This window comes from Microtus oregoni, unplaced genomic scaffold (assembly GCF_018167655.1).
Source record: "Microtus oregoni isolate MIOR12 unplaced genomic scaffold, Mior012 000049F_ref0000343, whole genome shotgun sequence".
In the NCBI taxonomy this organism is placed as follows: Eukaryota; Metazoa; Chordata; class Mammalia; order Rodentia; family Cricetidae; genus Microtus; species Microtus oregoni.
The window spans coordinates 4,596,799-4,619,477 of NW_024543223.1; the positions used below are offsets into that span (position 1 = coordinate 4,596,799).

The window sequence follows — 22,679 nt, forward strand, 5'->3', positions numbered from 1 at the left end:
TTAAACCAATACAAGTGACAAATCTTTACAGTGTACAAAAGCATTATTCCTCAGCAAAGGGTCAAATGGCCCAGTATTAGCATGTGCTCCATCTTTTAAGCTACACTAAGCCTTGGCATCTGGACTAAGCCATTCACAGCTGCTGACTGATAAATATGATTTTTGTCAGGGATGGTGTAAGCCCCTAGTGGTCTTGGCGACTTCTCAGCTGTAGCTGTGCCCTAGGACACCAGCTGGTATATAATCTTACTCACCTTCTGGCCTGGCCCTTTGTTCAAGAGACCTGAGGCTTTGCCTTAGCCCTCTGTAGGTACTCTAGGAAACCAATATTTTCCATTTCATTTTTGTCTGCTGTCAAAATCAAAATCGACACTAGCAAATCCTGCTAGAGTAACCATATGGACACTTGATACAATTATATGGCTTATAAATATAGTTCTATTCCCTGTAAGGGTCTTGCCAAGCCAAGGGCATGTTTTATGCTACAAAGCTGCTCCTTGATCTAGGCGTACACGTAGCCCATGTTTCATAGTCTTGCTTATGTCACCCTTCACTCTAACTGCCAGGCTTACAATAGGGTACTCTTTGTAAGTCTCTTCTTTTGCTAGTGTGTACTGGGGTTCTCTGAGCAGTGAACTATACTGGGCTTTTTCTTTTAGGCCACCAACCAGCTCCCACATCATGACATAGAGGCTTCTTATTTAGTTTTGAATGCTCAGCCTTAGCTTAGCTCTTTTCTGGCTAGCTCTTTTGATTTATGTTTATTTTTATTTAAGTTTTATGTGCATTGGTGTTTTTTGATGAGTGTTAGGTCCCTTGGAACTGGAGTTCCAGACAGTTGAGCTGCCATCTGGTTGCTGGGAACCGAACCTGAGTTCTCTGGAAAAGCGCTCAGTGCTCTTAACCACTGAGCTAACTCTCCAGTCCCTGGCTAACTCTTTTAATTTAGATTTACCTGGGGGGCTGGAGAGATGGCTCAGTGGCTAAGAGCATTGCCTGTTCTTCCAAAGGTCCTGAGTTCAATTCCCAGCAACCACATGGTGGCTCACAACCATCTGTAATGAGCTTTGGTGCCCTCTTCTAACCTGCAAGGATAACATGCAGGCAGAACACTGAATAGATTTACCTGTTTCTCTTTATTTATCTTTTGCCTTGGAGCTTATTGTCTTCTTTTTGTTGTTGTTGTTGTTTTGTTTTTTGAGCCAGGGTTTCTCTGTGTAGTCCTGGCTGTCCTGGAACTCATTCTGTAGACCAGGCTGGCCTCAAACTCACAGAGATCCACCTGCCTCTGCCTTCCTGAGTGCTGGGATTAAAGGTGTGCGCTGCTACTGCCTGGTTCTTTCTTCTGTATATCTTAGTTTCATTGTTTCTCATGTCTGCCAGGCTTCTTGCCTGGATGTGTTCTTCATTTGCTCTTCTTCCTTTCTTTTCTTCCTATTCTTCTTAAGCCTAGATGTTTCCTATTATTTATTCTTTGCCTGACAGCCCTGCCTGTCCATTTTCTGCCTAGCTGTTGGCTATTCAGCTTTTTATTAGACCAATAAGGTGCCTTAGGCAGAGAAGGTAAAACAGATGCAACATATCTTTACATAATTAAACACACATCCTTACATCTTTAAACTAGTGCAACATAAACAAAAGTAACACACCTTTACACAGTTAAAGTAATATTCTGCACCATTAAGAAATGTAACATATCTGTAACATATCTTTGCCTAGTTAAAATAATATTCTCCAACAGTGGACTGGCTGATAAGCTTCTTTGGCTGCCTTTGCAGGTCTGCTGGTTCCCATGGAGGAAGAACATTCCACTCTCCTGATCCTCGGTGTCCTGCTCACATTGAGGTGTCTAGTGCCCTTGCTCCAGCAGCAGGTCAAGGACACAAGTCTAAAAGGCAGTTTTGGAGTGACACGGAAAGAAATGGAAGTTTCTCCTTCTGCAGAGCAGCTTGTCCAGGTAAGAGAGCTCTGACCCTACATGAGGGCCACTCAAAGACTAAATAATGTCTACATGTGCCAGAACTTTTGGGATTAAAGTGTAGTCTGTGGCCTCCGTCAGCCTGGTCATGAGTAAAATGGAAGTATTATATCACTGTTGCCTTGTCTCAAAAAGTTGTAGGGTGGGGTGGGGAAGGATGAATACAATACAGCTCTTCACGATAATGGAGAATTTTTTTTTATTAAGTAACTTTAATAGGCTTCATAGTAATAATTTTATGTATACTTAATAAGATGTATTTTAAATATTTATACCAAATTTCTAGGCAGTGCTATCACCAGAATTAGTGTTACATCATAGCCATAAATGTAGGAAATGTGTTCCTTGGAAGCAGCATGTTTCTGGAAATGTTAGGACAGAAGGAAGTGAGATGCGTGATAGTGTGCTCTTCACTCCAGAGGAGTTGGTATGTAGCTTCAGAAACCAGATATGAGCTGTTGCCAAAAGCAGGAGCCCCATATGTCTTCCACAAAGATCTAGAGAGTACGTCTATTAAGGTGTGTGTGTCTAGCCATCTTCCTTGAACACCCTCAAGTGTTGTAGAGTGAAAGCCACAGCTAGTCCATGACTGTGGCCACAGTGAGTCTTCATCCACAGAAGCAGGCACAGAATCAAGATACAGCAGTGTATGCCTAAGACCCCTTTACTTGGGATGCTGAGACAATTACAAGTTTCCTACACGCCTGGGCTTATAGGAAGTCCAAGCTATCTGTAGCTACAAGACCAGAGTAGGTCTCAAAAAAGTCAAAATAGGGAGTAGAAAGCAAGTATAAAGCCAAATAAGGCTGTGTCTAGCAGTTTGCCAGTCAGGATTTAGGGGTATGTGTGCAGGTTGCATGAGAAGAGCTAAAGTCAAAGTTTAAAGTTAACTTCCTGGGAAGCTTTTACTCTTTATTTTTTATTGTTTTACACTGACTTTCAAAATGCGTGGGTTTTGGTTGTTTTTTTTTTTTGTTTGTGTTTTGTTTTGTTTTAAAAATCAACTTATGGGGGCTGGAGAGATGGCTCAGTGGTTAAGAGCATTGCCTGCTCTTCCAAAGGTCCTGAGTTCAATTCCCAGCAACCACATGGTGGCTCACAACCATCTGTAAAGAGGTCTGGCGCCCTCTTCTGGCCTTCAGGCATACAGACAGAATATTGGATACATAATAAAATAAAAAAAAAAATCAACTTATGATAGAGTTGGCAAACTTGCAAGGAAAAATGCAGGATCCAGTGAAGTGTAAATTTTAAATGGTGATTTTATAAGTGTAGTTGAAATTTTTAGGATATATTTATACTGCAAACTTACATGTTATCTGAAGTTATGATTTAGACCTGTGGACTCTTTCCCCCTAGTTACTTTAAAGAGAAAACTGACAAACTCATTGTTTCTATAGATAGTATGGTATAATTTTAAAAACACCAAGAATATCTGACTCACATCCTTAAAATTTCTAGCTCTTCTCTCCCCTGCAGTCAGAGCCGTGTTCCTGACAGTTGGGTGTCCCCACCTGTTTCCACAGCAGTGTCTGTTTTATTCTCTTTCCTACTCACCAGTTTTGGGAAATGGAGATCCTGAGTTATCATACCTAGAGGAAGCGCTCTGTGTATTTCCAAGGAGTTAATATAATGAAAAAAAATGGCAATTCAGAAAATATAGTGGACAACAATGACCCTAGAAGTGATAAAGAAGCCTTTAGAGGCAAAAATTAAGGCACACATTCAACAAAAAATCAGTGAAAACAAAATGAAATTTGGAATGCATTTTAAACACAATTGAAGGCCTGTGTTTCTACTCCTAGGTTTATGAACTGACTTTGCATCACACGCAGCACCAAGACCACAATGTGGTGACAGGGGCTCTGGAGCTCTTGCAGCAGCTCTTCCGTACTCCTCCTCCTGAGCTGCTGCAAGCACTGACAACACCAGGTGGTCTTGGGCAGCTCACTGTGGTTCAAGAGGAGGCCAGGGGCCGAGGCCGCAGCGGGAGCATTGTGGAACTTTTAGGTACGTTCTCAGCTATAGTTTGTACAGTAATGCTCATATCCTTCTGTTGCTTTATTGGACTATACTGTGCTAAGCCATTCATGCCTAAATCGTTTCCCCAAACTTACAATGTAGGCATCATCTTTTGCATATAAATTACAGTTTAGAAAACTAGATAACAGAATGAGGTCACACCTTTGAAACCTGTTCTCTGACTTCTGGGCTTTCACCTGCATTTCAGGTGCAGTGAAGTAGAAACATGAGGCAGAGTATTTTTCAGGACCTATAGTTGGATGTTTCTCTTCCGCCTGCCTATTCCCAAATACCCAGTGACTGCTTGCCAAATAATGACTTGGAGGCTTAATATTACTTATAAATGCTCGGCCAGTAGCTCAGGCTTATTGCTAACTTTTATATTTTAAGTTAACCCATATTCCTTATTTATGCTCTGCCACATGGTAGTACTTTTTTAGCCTGGCATGTTCATCTTCTGCACCTTCTGTGTTGGGCTGGAGACTACTGACTTCTGCCCTTCTCCTTACCGATGTCATTGTCATTGCCTCACCTAACGTCTTGCTTGACTACTGGCCAACCAGCATTTTATTAAACCTATTCAAGTGATAAGTCTTTACAGTGTACAAGAGGGTCTTTCCACAGCATTTTTCCCTTTTTGTCTAATTAAAGGAAAGGCTTTAACTTTAACATTGTAAAATTATATACAACAAAAACAGTTATCAAGTAAGAATTACAGTTGCAATATTCAGTCTATTTATATTTAGCAAAATTAGAGAAAATACTTTGTTATCTATCTTATCTTGTGAGTACAAAGTTTTGTACCTGATTTATCTTTTATCGTAACTAAAAAAACTATAACTATCTTGTCTTCAACTCCATTAAAGACCCCAGAAAGGTAAAATATTACCTAATGACAGAGACCTCAAGCTGCCTGGACAGTCACCCAAAGTTCTTCTGTAATGTTGGGGCATGTACCGCCCTCCTGTACTACGTGACTGTACGATACTACTCCTATATTGCGGTGCCTGCACTACAGGACCATTTACAAGCCAGGCAAGAGCCTGGAGATTTAAACACACAGAGACTCACAGAGACATGGGTCATCCTTGAAACAGGAATGCCCCCCTTTATTTGTATACCAAGGGTGGCTTATATAGGGATTCGTAACTGATAGCCACACCCCAGACAAACCCACCAGAAACCACTCTCCTGCCATCAGGAACGCCTGAGGATCTTGTGCTCAGAGCAGCTGCAAGCATAACACGTTGTTTACAAGAAATTAAAGATTTGGGGGTTCACAGCTCCCAACAGGGGCATTCATCTTTGGTCTACAAGCCTAACATGAACAGAAAATTTTGACAGACTCTCCTACTTTGTCTTGGCAAAGTTCGGCATTCTCCTTTCTTGCATCCTGCTGGTTTAGTTTGGACAGTAACTGTCAGCAATAAGGCAAGGGCAGTTTATTTGTGCAAGTGGCTAGCTTTTGCCATAAAGAGAAGAAACTCCTTTCAGATTTTATGTTGTGCCTATCATCCTCTTTGAAGTCATTGGTGCTGCTAGGAGCAGATGTGTCTCACTGTTGAGAAAAATCTAAGTTCTTAAAACATTTTAAATGCCATATTCGTAGGTCTTTGAAATCTATCTGAAATCTATCTCTGTATGACCTTGATAACCTAACATGACTGTAAGTTTGCTATTATAGATATAACTTTTAATCTGTATTTCTTAATTATATATTACATCTTTAAATAAACTGCATAAACATAATATACACACATACACACAATATGATAAAATTAAATGTGTGTTAGTAAACCAAAATTTATACTAATGTAAACTATGTAAGATTAGCTAGGCAGCGATGGCACATGGCTTTTTATCCCAGCACTCAGGTAGGAAGGGGCAGGTGGTTCTCTGTGAGTTCGAGGCTAGCTTTATCTACAGAGCAAGATCCAGGACAGCCATAGCTACACAGAGAAATGCTATCTTGAAAAACAAAAAACAAAAAAAAAACAAAAAATATAATTAATAGTTGTTTTTTGGATTAAAGTAGATTGAATAATCTAAGCTTTTGTCCTATTTTTATCCAATTTCTATACCTCTCCCCCTTTTTCTTTTCAGAAAGAATTTCTTGAATCTAATTTTTTTGTTTAGGTTTTTTTCCTGACCATTATCGATAACAACTTGTAACCAACCTCTCTAAATGATAAACATCCATAATTTTTAGGAGAATATTGTGTATCATTCTCTGTAGTAAGAGGCCACTTGTTTGTTTCCCGGCTGCCCAGACTCACAGAATAATCACACAGAAACTGTGTATTGCTATCTAGCTCTTACATCTAGAATTAACCCATTTCCATTATTTTATATTTTGCCACGAGGCTTATGGCCTACTGCCAAGGTTATAGTTAGCAGCTCATGTCTTTCTCCTCTGGCAGCTACATGGCTTCTCACTGACTCCAGTCTGACTATATTCTTTTAAGCCATTGGCCAAAACCAGCTTCTTTATTAACCAATAAAAACAACACATATACAGATGGACTTCCCACACCAGTTCTCTTGACTACTTCCTGTTGATTCTGGGCCGTGGTATTCTTTGGGGGGACTCTGAGAAAATTTAGGATTTTGGTCAAGTCCCGAGTGGAATAGTCTTGTGAGACTGGATCATCCCAGCCAGCAACCCTGAAGCTGTTCTGGATGCAGAACACAGAGGAAGCTGCAACGGAGGTGCTCTAAAATATTGGATCATCTGGGCCATCCGTTCCCATTGAGATTTTTCATGGGGATCTTCCTCTATCATTGCTGATTTTTCTTAATTGGGAACGAATCCACTGCCTCTCATTTTCTGTGGAAACAAAAACATAACCTCTCTCCCAAAGTAACATATCTTTTGACTTAAATTTTGAAGAAAAGATATTTTTAATATATAGGTTGGTTTAATTTAGTAGCTTTCACAATCAGTTGTCTCAGCAGTTATTATTTGCCCATTAACAGTCAAAAATCCAAAAAAAAACACAATAAAATACAGAATCCAGATTCTGTGTCTTTTTAAAATGTGGTTTATCATTTTTTTTTGTTACTCTATTCCCTTTTTAAGGACTTTATTATTTTTAAATCTATGACTGTTTCTACCCCTTCTCTTCTCTCTCTCAAGCCTATTTTTTTAAACAGTGTGACCCAGTAAATGGCCTTTATTGTCTCACTCTATCCTTATTGTGTATCTGTAACCTTTCCTATCTGCATGAGCCAAACAACTGGTGTGTAACTTAGATCATGGTGTGTTGGTACAGACTTCTCACCCTCAGTTTCCAATGAAAGCTTATATTTGATTGCTGGTTGACCAAATAATAATGTAAGATCTTAAAAAATGCAATTTATATGAGCTCTTTTGACATTTTAGCCATATCTTTAGAATTCTGCATTTGAACATGGGTGTAATTTTTACATTTAATATGTGATACTGGTGTTTAAGCATGTCTTAGGCAAATAATGTCCTGCTGTTTTAGTATTTGAGTCAATTTTTTTAAGGATTTTTAAATTTCTTGCAGATTTTAGCAGCTTGTTATCTTACTGTCTTCTGTTACTTTCTGTGATTTACAGCTGGAGGGGGTTCCTCGTGCAGCCCTGTTCTCTCAAGAAAACAAAAAGGTGATTATTTGAAAATCCAAGTCTTGCGTTGTATTGAACTACAGTTTCTGTGTTTGCGTAATGCATCAGGCTCTGCTTATATTTCCTCCCTGAAGAGTGAATGCATGTGCAAGTGCCAATGCCGTTGTAATCTGAAGTTTTCTGTCCTTTAAAAATTGTTTATATCAGAATTGTTTATCATAATTTCTAATGTTTGAGGTCAAAGATCTGCAAACTTTCTGCAATGGACCAGAGAGTAAATATTTTAACCTTGTGGACCAAAGGCTCTTGAGCTACTTCCTTGCCTTGTGGCCTCCAAACAACAATATATAACGAGTGAGCTGCTGGGTCTGACTGTTTTCCAGTGAGATCATAAAGATGCAGGTGGGCTCAGTACTACTTTAGAGAATGTACCGCTGTATTTTATAAAGGTACTTTCCTTTGTAATAAATTTTTTAGATTCATTGAATAGTTTGTTTTGTTCATCATTTTATTCATGCCTGGTTATCAATTTTTAGCCATATTTAACTTTTTTGCATATATATTCTTTTTGTTTGTTTGTTTTTGTTTTTTTGAGACAGGGTTTCTCTATGTAACAGCCCTGATTGTCCTGGAACTAGCTCTGTAGCCCAGGCTGGCCTCAAACTCAGAGAGATCTGCCTGACTCTGCCTCCTGAGTTCTGGGATTAGAGGCGTGTGCTGCTATTGCCCAGTGCATATGAATATACTGACCTATTTATTTTTATTACAATGTTTTTGATATGACCTGGTAGCTTGTTTCTGATATGACCTAATAGCTTTATACATGTGGCCACATTGCAGCAGCAACCATTTTCTTTGGCATTATAGCTATCGATGGGAAAGAATTTCATTTTTATTTTAAAATCTTAAAAGAGATATATTTGTTTTCTGTGTTGTAATTTGAACATTTGAGTATTATTTGCCATATTAAATTTGATGTATTTTTTTCCTTTTTTAAAGTTTTGAGACAGGTCCTCACTGTATAGTGCAAGCTGGCCTTGAACTCAGAATCTTCCTGCCTTTCCTTCCCAAGTGCTGGGTTTGTAGTACACCTCATTTTTGAATGAGTTCTTAACAGGAATAACATTCCAGTTCCCACTGAATTAATGGAACATTTATTTGAAGATTTTTTTTAAATATTTATTTATTTATTATGTATACAATATTCTGTCTGTGTGCATGTCTGCAGGCCAGAAGAGGGCACCAGACCTCTTTACAGATGGTTGTGAGCCACCATGTGGTTGCCGGGAATTGAACTCAGGACTTTTGGAAGAGCAGGCAATGCTCTTAACCACTGAGCCATCTCTCCAGCCCTTACTTGAAGATTTGGGGAGCCAGATATCATAATGCACACCTGGAGCCCGGGGCAGGAGTCCTTTAGACTATATGGCAAACCTCGCCTCTTAAAAAGAAAGCTGAGTGTTTGAGCCGTCAGAGTGTTAGACCCTTACTGAGATTTTAGAAAGCACTGCAAATGTTTAAAGGCCAGAAGAATCCTAAGAAATATTATGCTTTATAGATCTGTGAACACTTGGTGAAGTCAGTCTGCTAACTTATTCCATACTTACTTTGTCCAGAGATGGTGACAAAGGTGATATTGAGATGATTTCTGCTTTCTACTATTCCTCAATGTGATAATTTTTTATTTAGACCAGTGATTTTAAAACTTTTTGTTATAACTGGAAGAGTCTTTTCTTCAAATATTGTGCTGGCTAGTTATATATCAGCTTGATATAAAGTAGAATCATTTTGGAAGAAGGAATCATAAGAAAATGTCCTCACTAGACTGGCCTGTGGACAAGCCTATGGTCCTTTTCTTGACTGATGATATAGCAAGGTCCAGATCACTCTGGGTGTTGCCATCCCTGGACTGGTGGTGCTGGGTGCTATGAGAAAGCAGATTGAGCAAGCCAGTAAGCAGCATTCCTTCAGGGTTTCTGCTTCAGTTACTGCCTCCAGGTTCCTACTCTGATTCCCTTACTTTTTCCCTAATTTGCTTTTGGCATGGTGTTTTATCACAGTGATAAAACCTAACTGGACAAGTGTAACCTGACAGATATAAAATAGATAAAAGCAGAGTTGTGGAGCACGTAGAATTTATCCACCATTAGGAGCAGCCCGGAGCCTTTTCTTTTTTTGGCAGTCCTCTATCTGTCCGTTTGTCTGTCTAATCTCTAGTGCATTGGTAGGTGTTTTGCCTACATGCATGTCTGTGTAAGGTGCCAGATTCCTTGGAATTGGAGTTATAGTGGGCTAGGAATTGAACCCCTGATCCTCTGAAAGAGCAGCTAGTACCCTTAACCTATGAGCCATCTCTCCAGATCCTGGCAACCTTTCTTTTATGTCTTCAAGTAATCTGCCCTAGGGGCCTCTCCCCAGAACATAATCATCAGCTACTGACTTGGAGGGTAGAAACGGCTTCATTAAGATCTAAATTCACGGTTCTTGGGTCTTAATTTCTTGAGTCTTTGATTTCTTTTTTTTTAAAATATTTATTTATTATGTATATAATATTCTGTCTGTGTGTATGCCTGCAGGCCAGAAGAGGGCACCAGACCTCATTACAGATGGTTGTGAGCCACCATGTGGTTGCTGGGAATTGAACTCAGGACCTCTAGAAGAACAGCCAGTGCTCTTAACCTCTGAGCCATCTCTCCAGCCCCGAGTCTTTGATTTCTTAAACTACATGTTCTGTTAATGAAAGACTTAGTATTTATGTCATATTGCTGTGTTAATTTAGCACAGATTTGTGTCTTCTTTGATTATAAGCTTGTGTTTTTAATGATGCAATTTTATAGTATCATTTTTACTTTGCCTCAGTGTGACGAAATAACTGATATAAAAAACTTCAGGAGAAAGATTTATTTTTGGCCACAGTTTCAGAGGTCCTGGTCCATCATGGCAGGGAAGGTGTGATGGAGGAGCTCATCTCACTGCAACCAGAAAGCAGGGGCTAATTCCTGTACTGATGGGCTTCCTTGGTCTTAATTTTTTACTTCAAATTGTGAGCACCAATCTTCCCTCTTAGTTACTCAGTCCTCTCTGGAAATCTCTTAGGCATTTCTCACTTCAGTCAAGCTGACAATCAAGATCAAACCATAATGGTGGTGTTTAATGATGTTTGAATGTAATATAACCATAAAGATACTTAGCCTGATTTTTCTTTCTAATATGATTTTAAACATAAATTATAAAATGTATTTTAAAAACGTTGCAAGAAAATATTTGTCCTCCCAGAGTCTTAGCTATAGTCTAGAATATGAAAAGATAATAAAATGAAAGTGACTTACTTACATGTAAGAGTTTGTTTTCAAGTTTTTATTTGCCATTGGAGGTAGAACATGGATATTCCAAGGGTTGATTGATAGACTTGCACCTTTTCAGCTATAAGCAACCCATTCATTAAGTAATAATAAGTTATTTAACTCATTGCAGCAATTAAAATCAGTAAAAGATTACTTCGTGGTATATTCTCTTTTCATTCTTTAACATTGCAGTAACATAAAACACACGATGGATAAATTGTATGAGGGTAAATTAAATATACTTGTGATTTCCAATTTAGAATGCTTGTTTTTTGATTTTTGTTTGTTTTTCGAGACACAGTCTCACTGTATAGCCTTGGTTAGCCTAAAACTTGCTGTATAGACCAGACTGTCCTCAAACTCATAGAGTTTTCTGCTTTCTGAGTGCTGGGACTAAAAGTGTATAGTACCATGCCTGATTATTTATTTGCTTTAAGAAAAACCCTTATTTTTAATAAAATTCAAAAGTAATATTTTTGTATTATTTCTAGGCAAAGTGCTCTTAGGAGAAGAAGAAGCCTTGGAAGATGACTCGGAGTCCAGGTCAGATGTCAGCAGCTCAGCCTTTGCAGGTAGTTGTTGTTTGTCAGCAGCCAGTGTCAGCCTTCACTCACTCCTACCATCTCATGCCCCCTTTATCACCTAAGCCTGCAGATGGCATTGTGGGGCAGGGATGACTTTTGTAGTTCAGCTGCTTTTGTAATGTTCACTCTGAATGCGTGTGGCTGTGTGCTTTTCTTGTTTTAGGCTATTTAAAAGTTAATCATCCTTGCAAGTAGTCATGTAAGATTATTTATGTACTTTAATAAACACAGGTATTATCTTAAAACACTAATAACTATATAAAATGCTGACAGCTTTGGTTATGTTTATTTTAGGTAAATATAAACAAGACCTCTTGATATACTTGGTAAGGAAAATTTGAATAGTGTCAATGGACTTTCCTCCTCATTGCTTACAAGATAAGAAGTCAACAGAAGAACTTTGGCCTACCTAGACTAGTATAAAACTCAGTTACCTGTGACCCAGTTGCCTTCACCTGGTTACTGCTCACACCTTGTTTGTTTTTTGAAGTGATTTTGTTTTTGTGATTATTGTTTTATTTCATAAAACAAGCCATGCTATCAGCTTACTAGAAGCACACACTTTTTTTTTTGTTACAATCTACTATTCCCAATCATCGGCAGCTTTCATTTCCTGCAATACAAATCACCCACTTAGTTTTTGCAAGTCCTTCCAAACATATAAGGATGAATAAATGTTAAATATTATATAATGGGCACCGAGTGATTTTTATCTCACATCATGTTTGTAAGTGGGAATTTCAAAATTCAACTAGGAAAATATGGAGTGTGTTTATCCTATAGGAGGCTAGGACTGGAGTGGAGGTGAGGTGGAAGAAGGCAAGCCTACCCTAAAGGGATGATGCAGTCACTGCTGTTGTTGCTTGTTTAGAGTTCCTGTGAGTCTTCTTGTGTCCCTGACCAGCTGCCTTTGAGTTACACATGTCCTTTGTGTGATTTAGAGTTGGTTAAGACTTGCTTTGGGTTTTATTATAGAACACATTTGATAATATTCGCAGCCATAAAGAATCTACTTGTTTCAACCAACTCCTCTGTGCTGTTCAATCTTTTTTTCACCATGCTCCAAGTTGTTTCATCGTTACAATATTCAATATAATGAACTTTTTGTCATTTTGTATACCTTTGATTTCTAGCCTCTGTGAAGAGTGAGATTGGTGGAGAGCTTGCTACTTCTTCGGGTGTCTCCACTCCTGGTTCTGTAAGTCATGACATCATCACTGAGCAGCCACGGTCCCAGCACACACTTCAAGCAGACTCTGTGGATTTGTCGAGCTGTGACTTGACCAGTGCTGCTACTGATGGAGATGAGGAGGACATCTTGAGCCATAGCTCCAGCCAGTTCAGTGCTGTCCCATCCGACCCTGCTATGGACCTGAATGATGGGACCCAGGCCTCCTCACCCATCAGTGACAGCTCTCAGACCACCACTGAAGGGCCTGATTCAGCTGTGACTCCTTCAGACAGTTCTGAAATTGTGAGTGTGTAGAGGGTGGCCTGGTTCTTCTGTTCGTCTTCCCGAGTTCATTTGCTAAATGCCCACACTTGGACCTATTATTTTCTTTATTACTTCACATTAATAGTGCATAGATGGTTAACAAAAAACTTGACTTTGTTTGATGCCTCCATTGAAAAAAATCACCTAGTATCTTTTGTATTAAACTATGGAGGTCAAAGTCAAGTTAATTCTATGCGTCTTATTCACTTGCCATATCTTTACTACCTGATTGGACCTGGTTGTATAGCTACTTTAAAATCTTCAAGGAGCTTGTTATTGTAAATGCCTGTGGTCTTAATGAAATGTGGTTGTTAATATTAATACTGTGTGTTTTTTTTGGAACTTTTTCACCTTTCAACATGCTTACACCACATTCCATTTTGTAGTAGCACATATCTCTGTCCCTGTGACTTCTCAAAGATTGTATAATCAGAAAGTTTGGTGCAAGTGGGTGCTGAGTTGTGGTTTCTTTGTTTGCTTGCTTGACAGTTTGTTGTTTTGTATTTCTAAAATAGGGTCCTAGCCTAGGCTGGCCTTAAATTTGAGGTCTGCCGCCTTTAGCTTTGAACTGTTGGAAATGTAGGCATGATCCACACCTGATCTACATTCTGAATTGCTGCTTTCTTCTCTTCCTTTTTCTCTTCTTTTTTTTTTAAAATATTTATTTATTTATTTATTATGTATACAACATTCTGCCTCGATGTATGCCCGCACCCCAGAGCAGGGCGCCAGATCTCAGTACAGATGGTTGTGAGCCACCATGTGGTTGCTGGGAATTGAACTCAGGACCTCTGGAAGAGCAGCCAGTACTCTTAACCTCTGAGCCATCTCTCCAGCCCCCTCTTTCTCTTCTTAATTTAGTAAAATAACATATAACAAAATCATCTTACCTATTTTTCAGCATTTAGCTCAGTGGTATTAAATATATTTAAACAGTCAAGTGGAATCACCACCAAAACTTTCATTAAGTTCATCTTATGAATCCTAGCCCTTTGTAAAGACATGTGCACTCTTCTTGTAACCATTGTTTTTGTTGACAGTACAAGTTTGATGACTAGGTTTTTCATGTAGCTTGCTTATCATGTGGTATTTACCATTATATGACTGACTTACTTGACATAATGCTCTTTGTGTAGCATGGGTGAGAATTTCCCCATTTTTTAGGGCTAAATAATGTTCCATTATATGGATAGGCCACATTTTGCTCATCCTTCCATCTTTCAGTGAATATTTGGGTTACCTTTACATTTTAACAATTATGAATAGTGGCACTATGAACATAGATCTACAAAATATCTCTTAGATCCCGCTTTCAATACTTTTGGTCATAAACCAAAAGTAGAACAGTTTTTACATTTAATATTAAGTGCATATAATTAAATATTAGCTAGTGTAGAATATATTTTAAGAATATGGCAGGATATTTTGACTTGCCTTTGAATTTTATATTGTACCCTGCATTTCTGAAATATAAATGAGATACTAGACTGGATATAAAACACAGAATTCAAGTTAGAGATGAGTATGTGTTGTGACCACAGGAGCTGAGGAGATGGCTTCAATAAGTTGCTTCTATGCAAGCATGAATTTGGATCCTCAGTTAAAAGGGTACTGCACACTTGTAATCTCAGCACTGGGAAGGTAGAGACGGTGACTTGCTGGCTAACCAGTCTATCCCAGATGGGTAAGCTCCAGGGTCACTGAGAGACTTGTCTCAAAAATGAGAGCAACTAAAGAAGATACTAGTCATTGACCTCTGGGCTTCACATACATGCTCATAAATATGCATACACCTACTCTATACACACACACACACACACACACACACACAATATGACTGCAAATATCTGATCTGGTTCTGCCTCTCCAGGTGGCCAATTGATGTTCCTTATGATGATAGTGAAATTCTTCACTTTACCTGCTGAGCAGTTGATCTGTTTTTAGAGAGGCTAGGTAAACCCTCTCAAGGGAAGACAGAGCGGTAAATTTATTTTCAGTTGTTCTTGATTATATAGAATATTCGTCTTTTATTGAAAAATTTGGAATATGTTTTTCATGATACAGAAAAATTATTTTGCGTTTATGGTATATTTTGTATGTGTGTGGTGCATGCATGAGTGTGCATGCATCCTTTCCTCTGCATGCTCAAGTAGAAGCAGAGGCAGGATTTCTCAGTGAATTGGAAGCTCACAGTTTTGGTTTAGCTAGTTGGCAGATGAGATTGCAGGACCTATCTCTATCCATCCCTGACCCTGGTGCTGGGGTTTATTGGCCTGTGCAACCATGTGTGGATTTTTACATGTGTTCTACGGGTTTTGAATTCAGTCCTCATGCTTGCAAAACAAGCACGCTTAGCCACTGAGCTATCTCCCCAGCCCCAGTGCACCTTACTTTTTGAGACAGGGTTCATACTGAACCCAAAGATTACCTTTTTGGCTAGACTAAGTTGGTCAGCAAACTTCTGGTACCCACTTCATCCCAACCCCCAGAGCTGGGGTGATAGATGCATGCTGTTACACCTGGTTTTACTTAGGTGATAGGGATCTGAACTCAGGTCTTCATGCTTGCACAGTGAACACTTTGCCCACTGAGCCTTATCCCCAGCAGCAGTTGCTCAGTTTTCAGGTAAATTACACAGAAGTGTCAAGTAGATAAGAAACATTTTACAATATGGAATTGTTGACACAGAAATACAGCTCTCATCTCAAAGGGGATAAGAGTAAGTTTATTCTGAAGCCAAATATTAGTCACTGTGGCCCAAGAACACAGATTTAGGTTACTCTGGTTTCTATGTTCCTGTGTGGTGACAGTTTAGTAAGTTTTCATAATAATAGAAAAAAGAAATCCATAAATGAAGATAGTCTTCAAATACAGTGGTAGTTATCTCAGACAGGTTGAAGTGAAGTGGGAAGATTTTAATAAGTGGAAACTAGGGTTCTATTTGTACATCTTAAAGGATTTCTTAAGGGTTTAAAAGGTGTTAGATCAGTTGGGAGTGGTGGCCCACACCTTTAATCTCAGTTGTACCTCTGAGTTCAAGGTCACCTTGGTCCACAAAGCAAGTTCTAGGATAGCTAGGGTTATACAGAAAAATCCTTTTTTCTTGAAAAACAGCAGCAACAAAAGAAGCAAAGAAAAGATGTTAGGTCACAAACAGAAGAAGATAACAAATGACTATCAGTGGGTTGAAGATGCCAAAAGATATTTTGGCTCTAGGCTATAGTGCCCTCTTTTCTCCACATTCTTGAATGAATTCTCATTGGTTCTACCTCGCTGTTCTTTCCAGGGATTTTTTCCACAGAATCTGCTCTAGGTTCATGACTGGACAATATGAAGTATTTATAAATTTAGTGGAGATAATATGTTGTTATATTCTTACCTAAAAGCCTTGTCTTTGTTTTTAACTTACTGTAAAATTTGCTTATGAAGACAAAATTTTTTTAATTGAAAAGATTTCTACCTTCTCCCCGCCTCCCATTTCCCTCCCCCTCCCCTCAGTCAGGGTTCCCTGCTCTGTGGGAAGTCCAAGGTCCTCCCCCTTTCAACCAGGTCTAGGAAGGTGAGCATCCAAACAGGCTAGGCTCCCACAAAGCCAGTGCATGCAGTAGGATCAAAACCCAGTGCCATTGTCCTTGGCTACTCATCAACCTACCCAGAGAATTTGAGTGTGGGAGATCTGGTCCCACCCCTCATCTGCCATAAGCTGGCATGAGTGAGGGAGGTATACTCCCACCCCCCATACTCTGCCTTTGGCAGGTGGGGGAGCTGGCCCTCCCTGAGGTCATAAGAACAGGAGAGCTATTCTGGCCCCCTCACTGGCTATAGAACTCAGGAGACTGGCCATTTCACCTCACCTGAGCAATACAATAGGGCTGGCCTTGTTGGTACACATGTGGGTGAGCTTGCCCGGAGGGTATGAAGGTAGGAGAACCAGCCTTTGCCCCTTGCTCCTTGCTATTTAGGGTGAAATAGCCAGGGTAATGCTGGAGAGCTCATGCTGGTCTTGAGGAATTGGGGAAAACTGGTGGGCTGACCAACTCTGCAACCACCCGGTTTCAGAACCAGAGCTATGTGTTGGCCTACCCCAACATCCACCCCATCTATGTGATCTGTGGAGCGCATGAAGGGGCTGGTTCTGCAGATTCAAAACTATAGGATCTCCAAGACACAGGGTAACAGCAGGTTGTCCTTGTCTTGTGGGGAGTCCCAATGCGGGCCCAGGATCAGAAGTGTAGCAGAGACTAGAGGCCTGGAACCAGACCAATGACTCTTTGCAATGAACTCTTGCAAGTAAAGATATGTGTATACTGAAGGTTATACTGTGTGATTCACTGTCACACTGGAGCTTCCACATCCTTCCTTCCTCTCTCCCTTTTTCCTTTCAATTTAATTTTTATTTTTTTGGGGGGGTACGATGGGGAGGCAGGTTGTATGAGTAGAGGGCAGATACGAAGGGATGGGGAAATGAATGGGACCAAGATGAATGATGTGAAAGCCACAAAGAATAAATAAAAAGTTTTATAAAAATGCTCAGTTCTCTTGGTGGCTTTTCCTTCATGTTGGAGGACTTGCCCCTGATAGTCCCCCTTCATCTGCACAGGTATTAGATGGTGCTGACAGCCAGTATTTAGGCATGCAGATAGGACAGCCACAGGAAGAAGATGAGGAGGAGGCTGCGGGTGTTCTTTCCAGTGAAGTATCAGATGTTTTCAGAAACTCTTCTCTGGGTAAGTTTACTTTATATGATGAAAATGTTATCAGCCTTAGATATCTTTACTTCCAAGAGGAAATTTTTTGGTATCATTTTTATTTTTATTTTTATTTTTGAGTTGTAAATAGCAGCTGAAAAATGGCAATTTAGGTTTAATTAGATCTTGATTAAAATCCTGTTCCTTCATGTTGTCTTTGTGTAAATATAAACATAGTTTGATTGGAAACTTGTTACTTAATCATGATTTCTATTTTTAAAGCCCTTCAACAAGCACACTTATTGGAGAGAATGGGTCATAACAGACAACCTTCTGACAGCAGTATAGAGAAGCTTATATCCAGAGATGAAGTTGCTGAAGCGAATGACCCAGAAAGCAAGGTGAGCTACATAGGCAGGAGCTTGCTTGCATGTGAGGTGTTGGAATTTCCCTGGTTTCTGATGTTCTCATTGTTCCTGTCCCAGCGCTGGGCTTATTTCTTTGCTCTAGAAACACTGGACACTCCCAGACCTCTGTCCTTCTTTTTGCCTCTCTAGGAATACCCACAATCTTTTTTTGTTTTTGTTTTTGTTTTTTTTTTTTTTTTTGGTTTTTCGAGACAGGGTTTCTCTGTGGTTTTGGAGCCTGTCCTGGAACTAGCTCTTGTAGACCAGGTTGGCCTCGAACTCACAGAGATCTGCCTGCCTCTGCCTCCCGAGTGCTGGGATTAAAGGCGTGCACCACCACTGCCCGGCTGAATACCCACATTCTTAACAGTTGCCTTGTTCTGTCTCCTCAGAATTCCCCTTACACAGTTGTAGCCTATGCTTAGCTCTGCCTTGCCTGATAATCCTATATCATTCCTTTGAGGCTTTTGCAGAGCTTTGCAGCAATTCTTGGTTTTGTTTACTCAACTGTTTAAAACATCTTTGTGTCGTTTGCTTTTCATGCACGTTACTGTATTTACAATAACTTTACATTCCTTGAAGTCATGAATATATTTTGTTATTTAATCCCATCAGTCAAAATGGCATCTTTGAAAGTGCCCTCCAGTTTTTTGTTATATCCTTTTAACCTTTGGGCTTCTCTAGCTTTTTCCTTTTTCTGGTATCCTTTTGTTCATGTGTTTGTTTTGTTTTTTTGAGATAGGTTCTCATTGTATAGCCTTAACTGGCATGGAACTCATAGTATCTTCTACATTTCCAGTAGACACTTGTGGCTTGCCAACTGTGTTTCTTGATTGCTGGGTTTTAACACCTTCCTGTGCACCTCTCCACAGACCTAGGGTCCTGTGTTTTAGGGTTCCAACTCTGTTTTTTTTTTTTTTTTTGAGGTCAGGCATGGAGGTAGCTAAGTATAGGCATCTCTGTTTCTAGCACCCTAGTGTGGTTCATTTTGTTGACTGAACTAGTGAATCAAATGTTTACTTCTCTCTTCTAGGCTTGCCGAATCAAAGGTGACATAGGACAGCCTAATGATGATGATTCTGCTCCTCTGGTCCATTGTGTCCGCCTGTTATCTGCTTCCTTTTTGTTAACTGGGGAAAAGAAAGGTAAGTACAGCAGAACAGCTGTAGAGTCGAGGGGGGATACTTACGGGCTTAGAAGTCAATTTGTTGGGTCTGTTGGCATCTTGTTATTGGGATGAACTTTACTTTCCATTAGTTGGTGAGAAAGGGAGGAAATGAGAGGGGTAGGTTTTGTTTCTTGGAAAAGGTTAAAGGAGTCTGGGTGGTTCCTTTGCAGCACTGGTTCCAGACAGAGATGTGAGGGTCAGTGTGAAGGCCCTGGCCCTCAGCTGTATTGGTGCAGCCGTGGCCCTTCATCCAGAATCATTCTTCAGCAAACTGTATAAAGTACCTCTTGACACCATGGAAAGTGCTGGTATGTTGAATATTCACTTCTTCCCCTCAGGTAGTCAATACTTAAGCTATCTCACAGTCTTGCCTTCTTTGTCATAGGATAGTGAGTGTTTCCAGTTAGCTTGGGTGTTTCATCTGTGTTGGAACTCTCCATATGTGCACATGGTTATGTCCTTTAGTCTCTTGACTCCCTTAGATGTTATATGTGTAGTGGAAGCACTCAAGTCATAAAAAAGAAGCTTAGGAATATATCTATTTATACATGTCCTGGATTTCTTCTTAAATCACAAGCTGCATTGTTAAGTTGCTGTATCACATTCACCTGGGTCAGAAATCGACATTCAGACTAAGACTTGCCAAGAAAGCACCTCACCCTGTTCCCATTGGACACAGTTGTTCTTGGAGCGAAAAGTATCTTCTATCTTTCTTTGAGTGACTGGACAAACCCATGTTATTGTGTTTAGAGTTAACAAATGTATACTAGATTGGTTGGTTCTAATCTTTATTTTCAAATGAAGTCTTGGAAGTTTGTCTGATAACCTGGAATCACAATCTAGAAATTCTGATGTATTGAGATAATTGGAGTGTGATGAATCTAGAATCTTTAAACCTCAAATATCTTTTACTACTTAGTATATTATGGTCAAGTCCTCTTTGCAGATGTAAAATATCCCTTTTCTTTTCTGAGAATGAAGCTTTATTTGTAGTATAAATTTGTTGATGGAGAAGGTTTAGGCTGGGCCTTTGTGTCCACAGAGGAACAGTATGTCTCTGACATCTTGAACTACATCGATCATGGAGACCCACAGGTCCGAGGAGCTACTGCCATTCTCTGTGGAACCCTCATCTACTCAATACTCAGCAGGTCTCGACTCCGTGTTGGCGACTGGCTGGGCAACATTAAAACACTGACAGGTAATGGACAATTTGTCCTGGTGAATTCTGTATATTGTTCCCAGGTTCATGTTTCATTTTTTAATTAATTAATTAATTTAACATTTTTTTCATTTATTTTACATAGCAACCAGTTTCCCCTCCCTCCTCTTCTCCTGTCCCCTCCCCTTTCGCATCTACTTCCTTCCCCATCCACTCCTCCTTCATCTCCATTCAGAAAGCGATCATGTTTCTATACAGACATTTTTTGCTCATTCTTCTGGTCAGGAAATACGTTCTCTCTGGTGGACTGCATTCCTTTGCTGCAGAAAACTTTGAAGGATGAGTCTTCTGTTACTTGCAAGTTGGCTTGTACAGCTGTTAGGGTGAGTATAATGTTTTACATAAACTGTTCCTTGGTTTAGTGAGCTTGCCATTGATACAGTTAAATTTGGAACTAATAGGTCACATTTCCATAACATGTAAGCAATCATTTGCAGGAATCTACCACTCAGCTTTTGAAAAACATTGTCTTGTCATAATATTAAAATTTAATAAAGTTTTAGGTTTAATTATTGGAATCTTTATTTGAAGCATTCTTTTTCCTAAACAGAATGTTTAAAAATGTACCTTGCTATTATCAAATATCAAATTTGTTGAATTTTTAAAAATACTCTTTTAAGATTGTGGACTTGTTGAGCTGCAATGGTATTATGATTATTATTTAACTGGCCTTGTGTTTGTGAAAAGTGCCTTGGCTTCTCAAGTAAGAGTGAGATGGAATATTTCCTGTCAGCTGTCTAAGTCACAGTTGGCCATAGCAGAAAATTTAATCAAAGAAAATCAAAACAAAAACACAGTGGTTAAATCTAGGGAGGAGAATATCTTCCCTTTTTAAAATTTAATAACCTCAAAGTAATGTTTTTCTGGTTCCAACTTCTTAAGATTTTATTTTTTAATGGTGTGTGTGTGTGTGTGTGTGTGTGTGAGAGAGAGAGAGAGAGAGAGAGAGAGAGGGAGGGGAAGGGAGGGAGAAAGAGAGGAGAGAGAATGAGCTTGTGTATGTAAGTGCAGTAGCTACAGAAGCCAGAAGAGGGCCTTGGAACTGGAATTTGGGGTGATTATGAGTCATCTGATGTTGATGCCGGGAACCATACTCAGGTCCTCTAAAAGATCAGTAAGTGCTTTTAGCCAGTGACCCATCTTTCCAGCCACCAGCTCCTCTTTTTTAAATTAAGTTTTAGTCAGTTGTATCTTTTAAGCAAAGAGGCTATGCTGATAGCACAGATTCTATCTGGTGGGTAGACTGTGTCTGGTCTGAGTCATCCGTGTATAGGATACTTACAGGTTAATGTCTCTAGGCTCTGAGACTGTAGGGGAAATAGCAGTACAAGGCCCACTTAGTTTCCTTGTTCATCAGCAAAACCCAGTAACATTCAAGATTCTCCTTGATAGAAGTCCTTATGTAGGGCCTGAGGCTCCTTTTCATCCTCTTTCTTTTAAATTGATGATTAGTGTTTCTGAGATTGTGGCTTAGGAGTCAAGTAATGGGAGGCAGGGAAAACAAAATTATGTGTAATAGGCACACTGACTATTAAACTCAAACACAGTAAGAGAAAGGTTTGTCTTGAGTACTTTTGGGAACCTGAAGCTTTCTTGTTGCTGCTTACAAATAGAACAGGACAAAATAGGTACATGTATAGGAGTGCTGTCTTAAGATGAAGTGTCTGATTCTGATGCCTTTTGCCTTGGGCTGGGTTTTCCAGCACTGTGTCCTGAGTCTTTGCAGTAGCAGCTACAGTGACTTGGGATTACAACTGCTCATTGATATGTTGCCTCTGAAGAACAGCTCCTACTGGTTGGTGAGGACTGAACTGCTGGAAACCCTTGCAGAGATTGACTTCAGGTAAGGGAACCAAGTTCAGATTCAGAAGTCCAAATTAGGAACCAAAAGTCGTGAAGCCTTTGTAGTTGGCATGGCTGTTGTGTATACTGCCTGTTAGCATCATCTGAGGTTTAGGAAGAGAACGTGTGGTAGCTCACAGTACTTTTAGTTGAATTCTGAATTTGTAGATTTTCATATTGAAAGAAGAATAGATTTTTCTGCTTGTCTTGGCTTTCTGGATGGTAGGAATTTAAAATATATGATTTAGTTTTATTATTTTTAATTATGCATGATCATGTATGTATTTGGGCATGTGGTTATGTTCATATGAATGCAAGTGCCTGAGAAGGCCAGAGGA

The 22,679-nt window shown here is 39.5% G+C and overlaps 1 protein-coding gene across 2 annotated transcripts in view; it reads left to right on the top strand.

The window, feature by feature from the left end:
* The window catches only part of LOC121436398 (huntingtin-like), a 144,467-nt gene that overhangs the window by 30,791 nt on the left and 90,997 nt on the right, over positions 1–22,679 (top strand). Inside the window, exons 8-19 of one of the 2 annotated variants that reach the window (XM_041636237.1) lie at positions 1,779–1,957; positions 3,784–3,988; positions 7,583–7,630; positions 11,427–11,510; positions 12,653–12,993; positions 17,615–17,741; positions 17,985–18,103; positions 19,143–19,254; positions 19,448–19,585; positions 20,320–20,478; positions 20,725–20,822; positions 22,203–22,342. In XM_041636237.1, coding sequence (XP_041492171.1) covers positions 1,779–1,957; positions 3,784–3,988; positions 7,583–7,630; positions 11,427–11,510; positions 12,653–12,993; positions 17,615–17,741; positions 17,985–18,103; positions 19,143–19,254; positions 19,448–19,585; positions 20,320–20,478; positions 20,725–20,822; positions 22,203–22,342 — 1,750 coding nt within the window. The remainder of the gene's footprint in view (positions 1–1,778; positions 1,958–3,783; positions 3,989–7,582; positions 7,631–11,426; positions 11,511–12,652; positions 12,994–17,614; positions 17,742–17,984; positions 18,104–19,142; positions 19,255–19,447; positions 19,586–20,319; positions 20,479–20,724; positions 20,823–22,202; positions 22,343–22,679) is intronic. The other variant, XM_041636238.1, reaches the window with a different exon arrangement.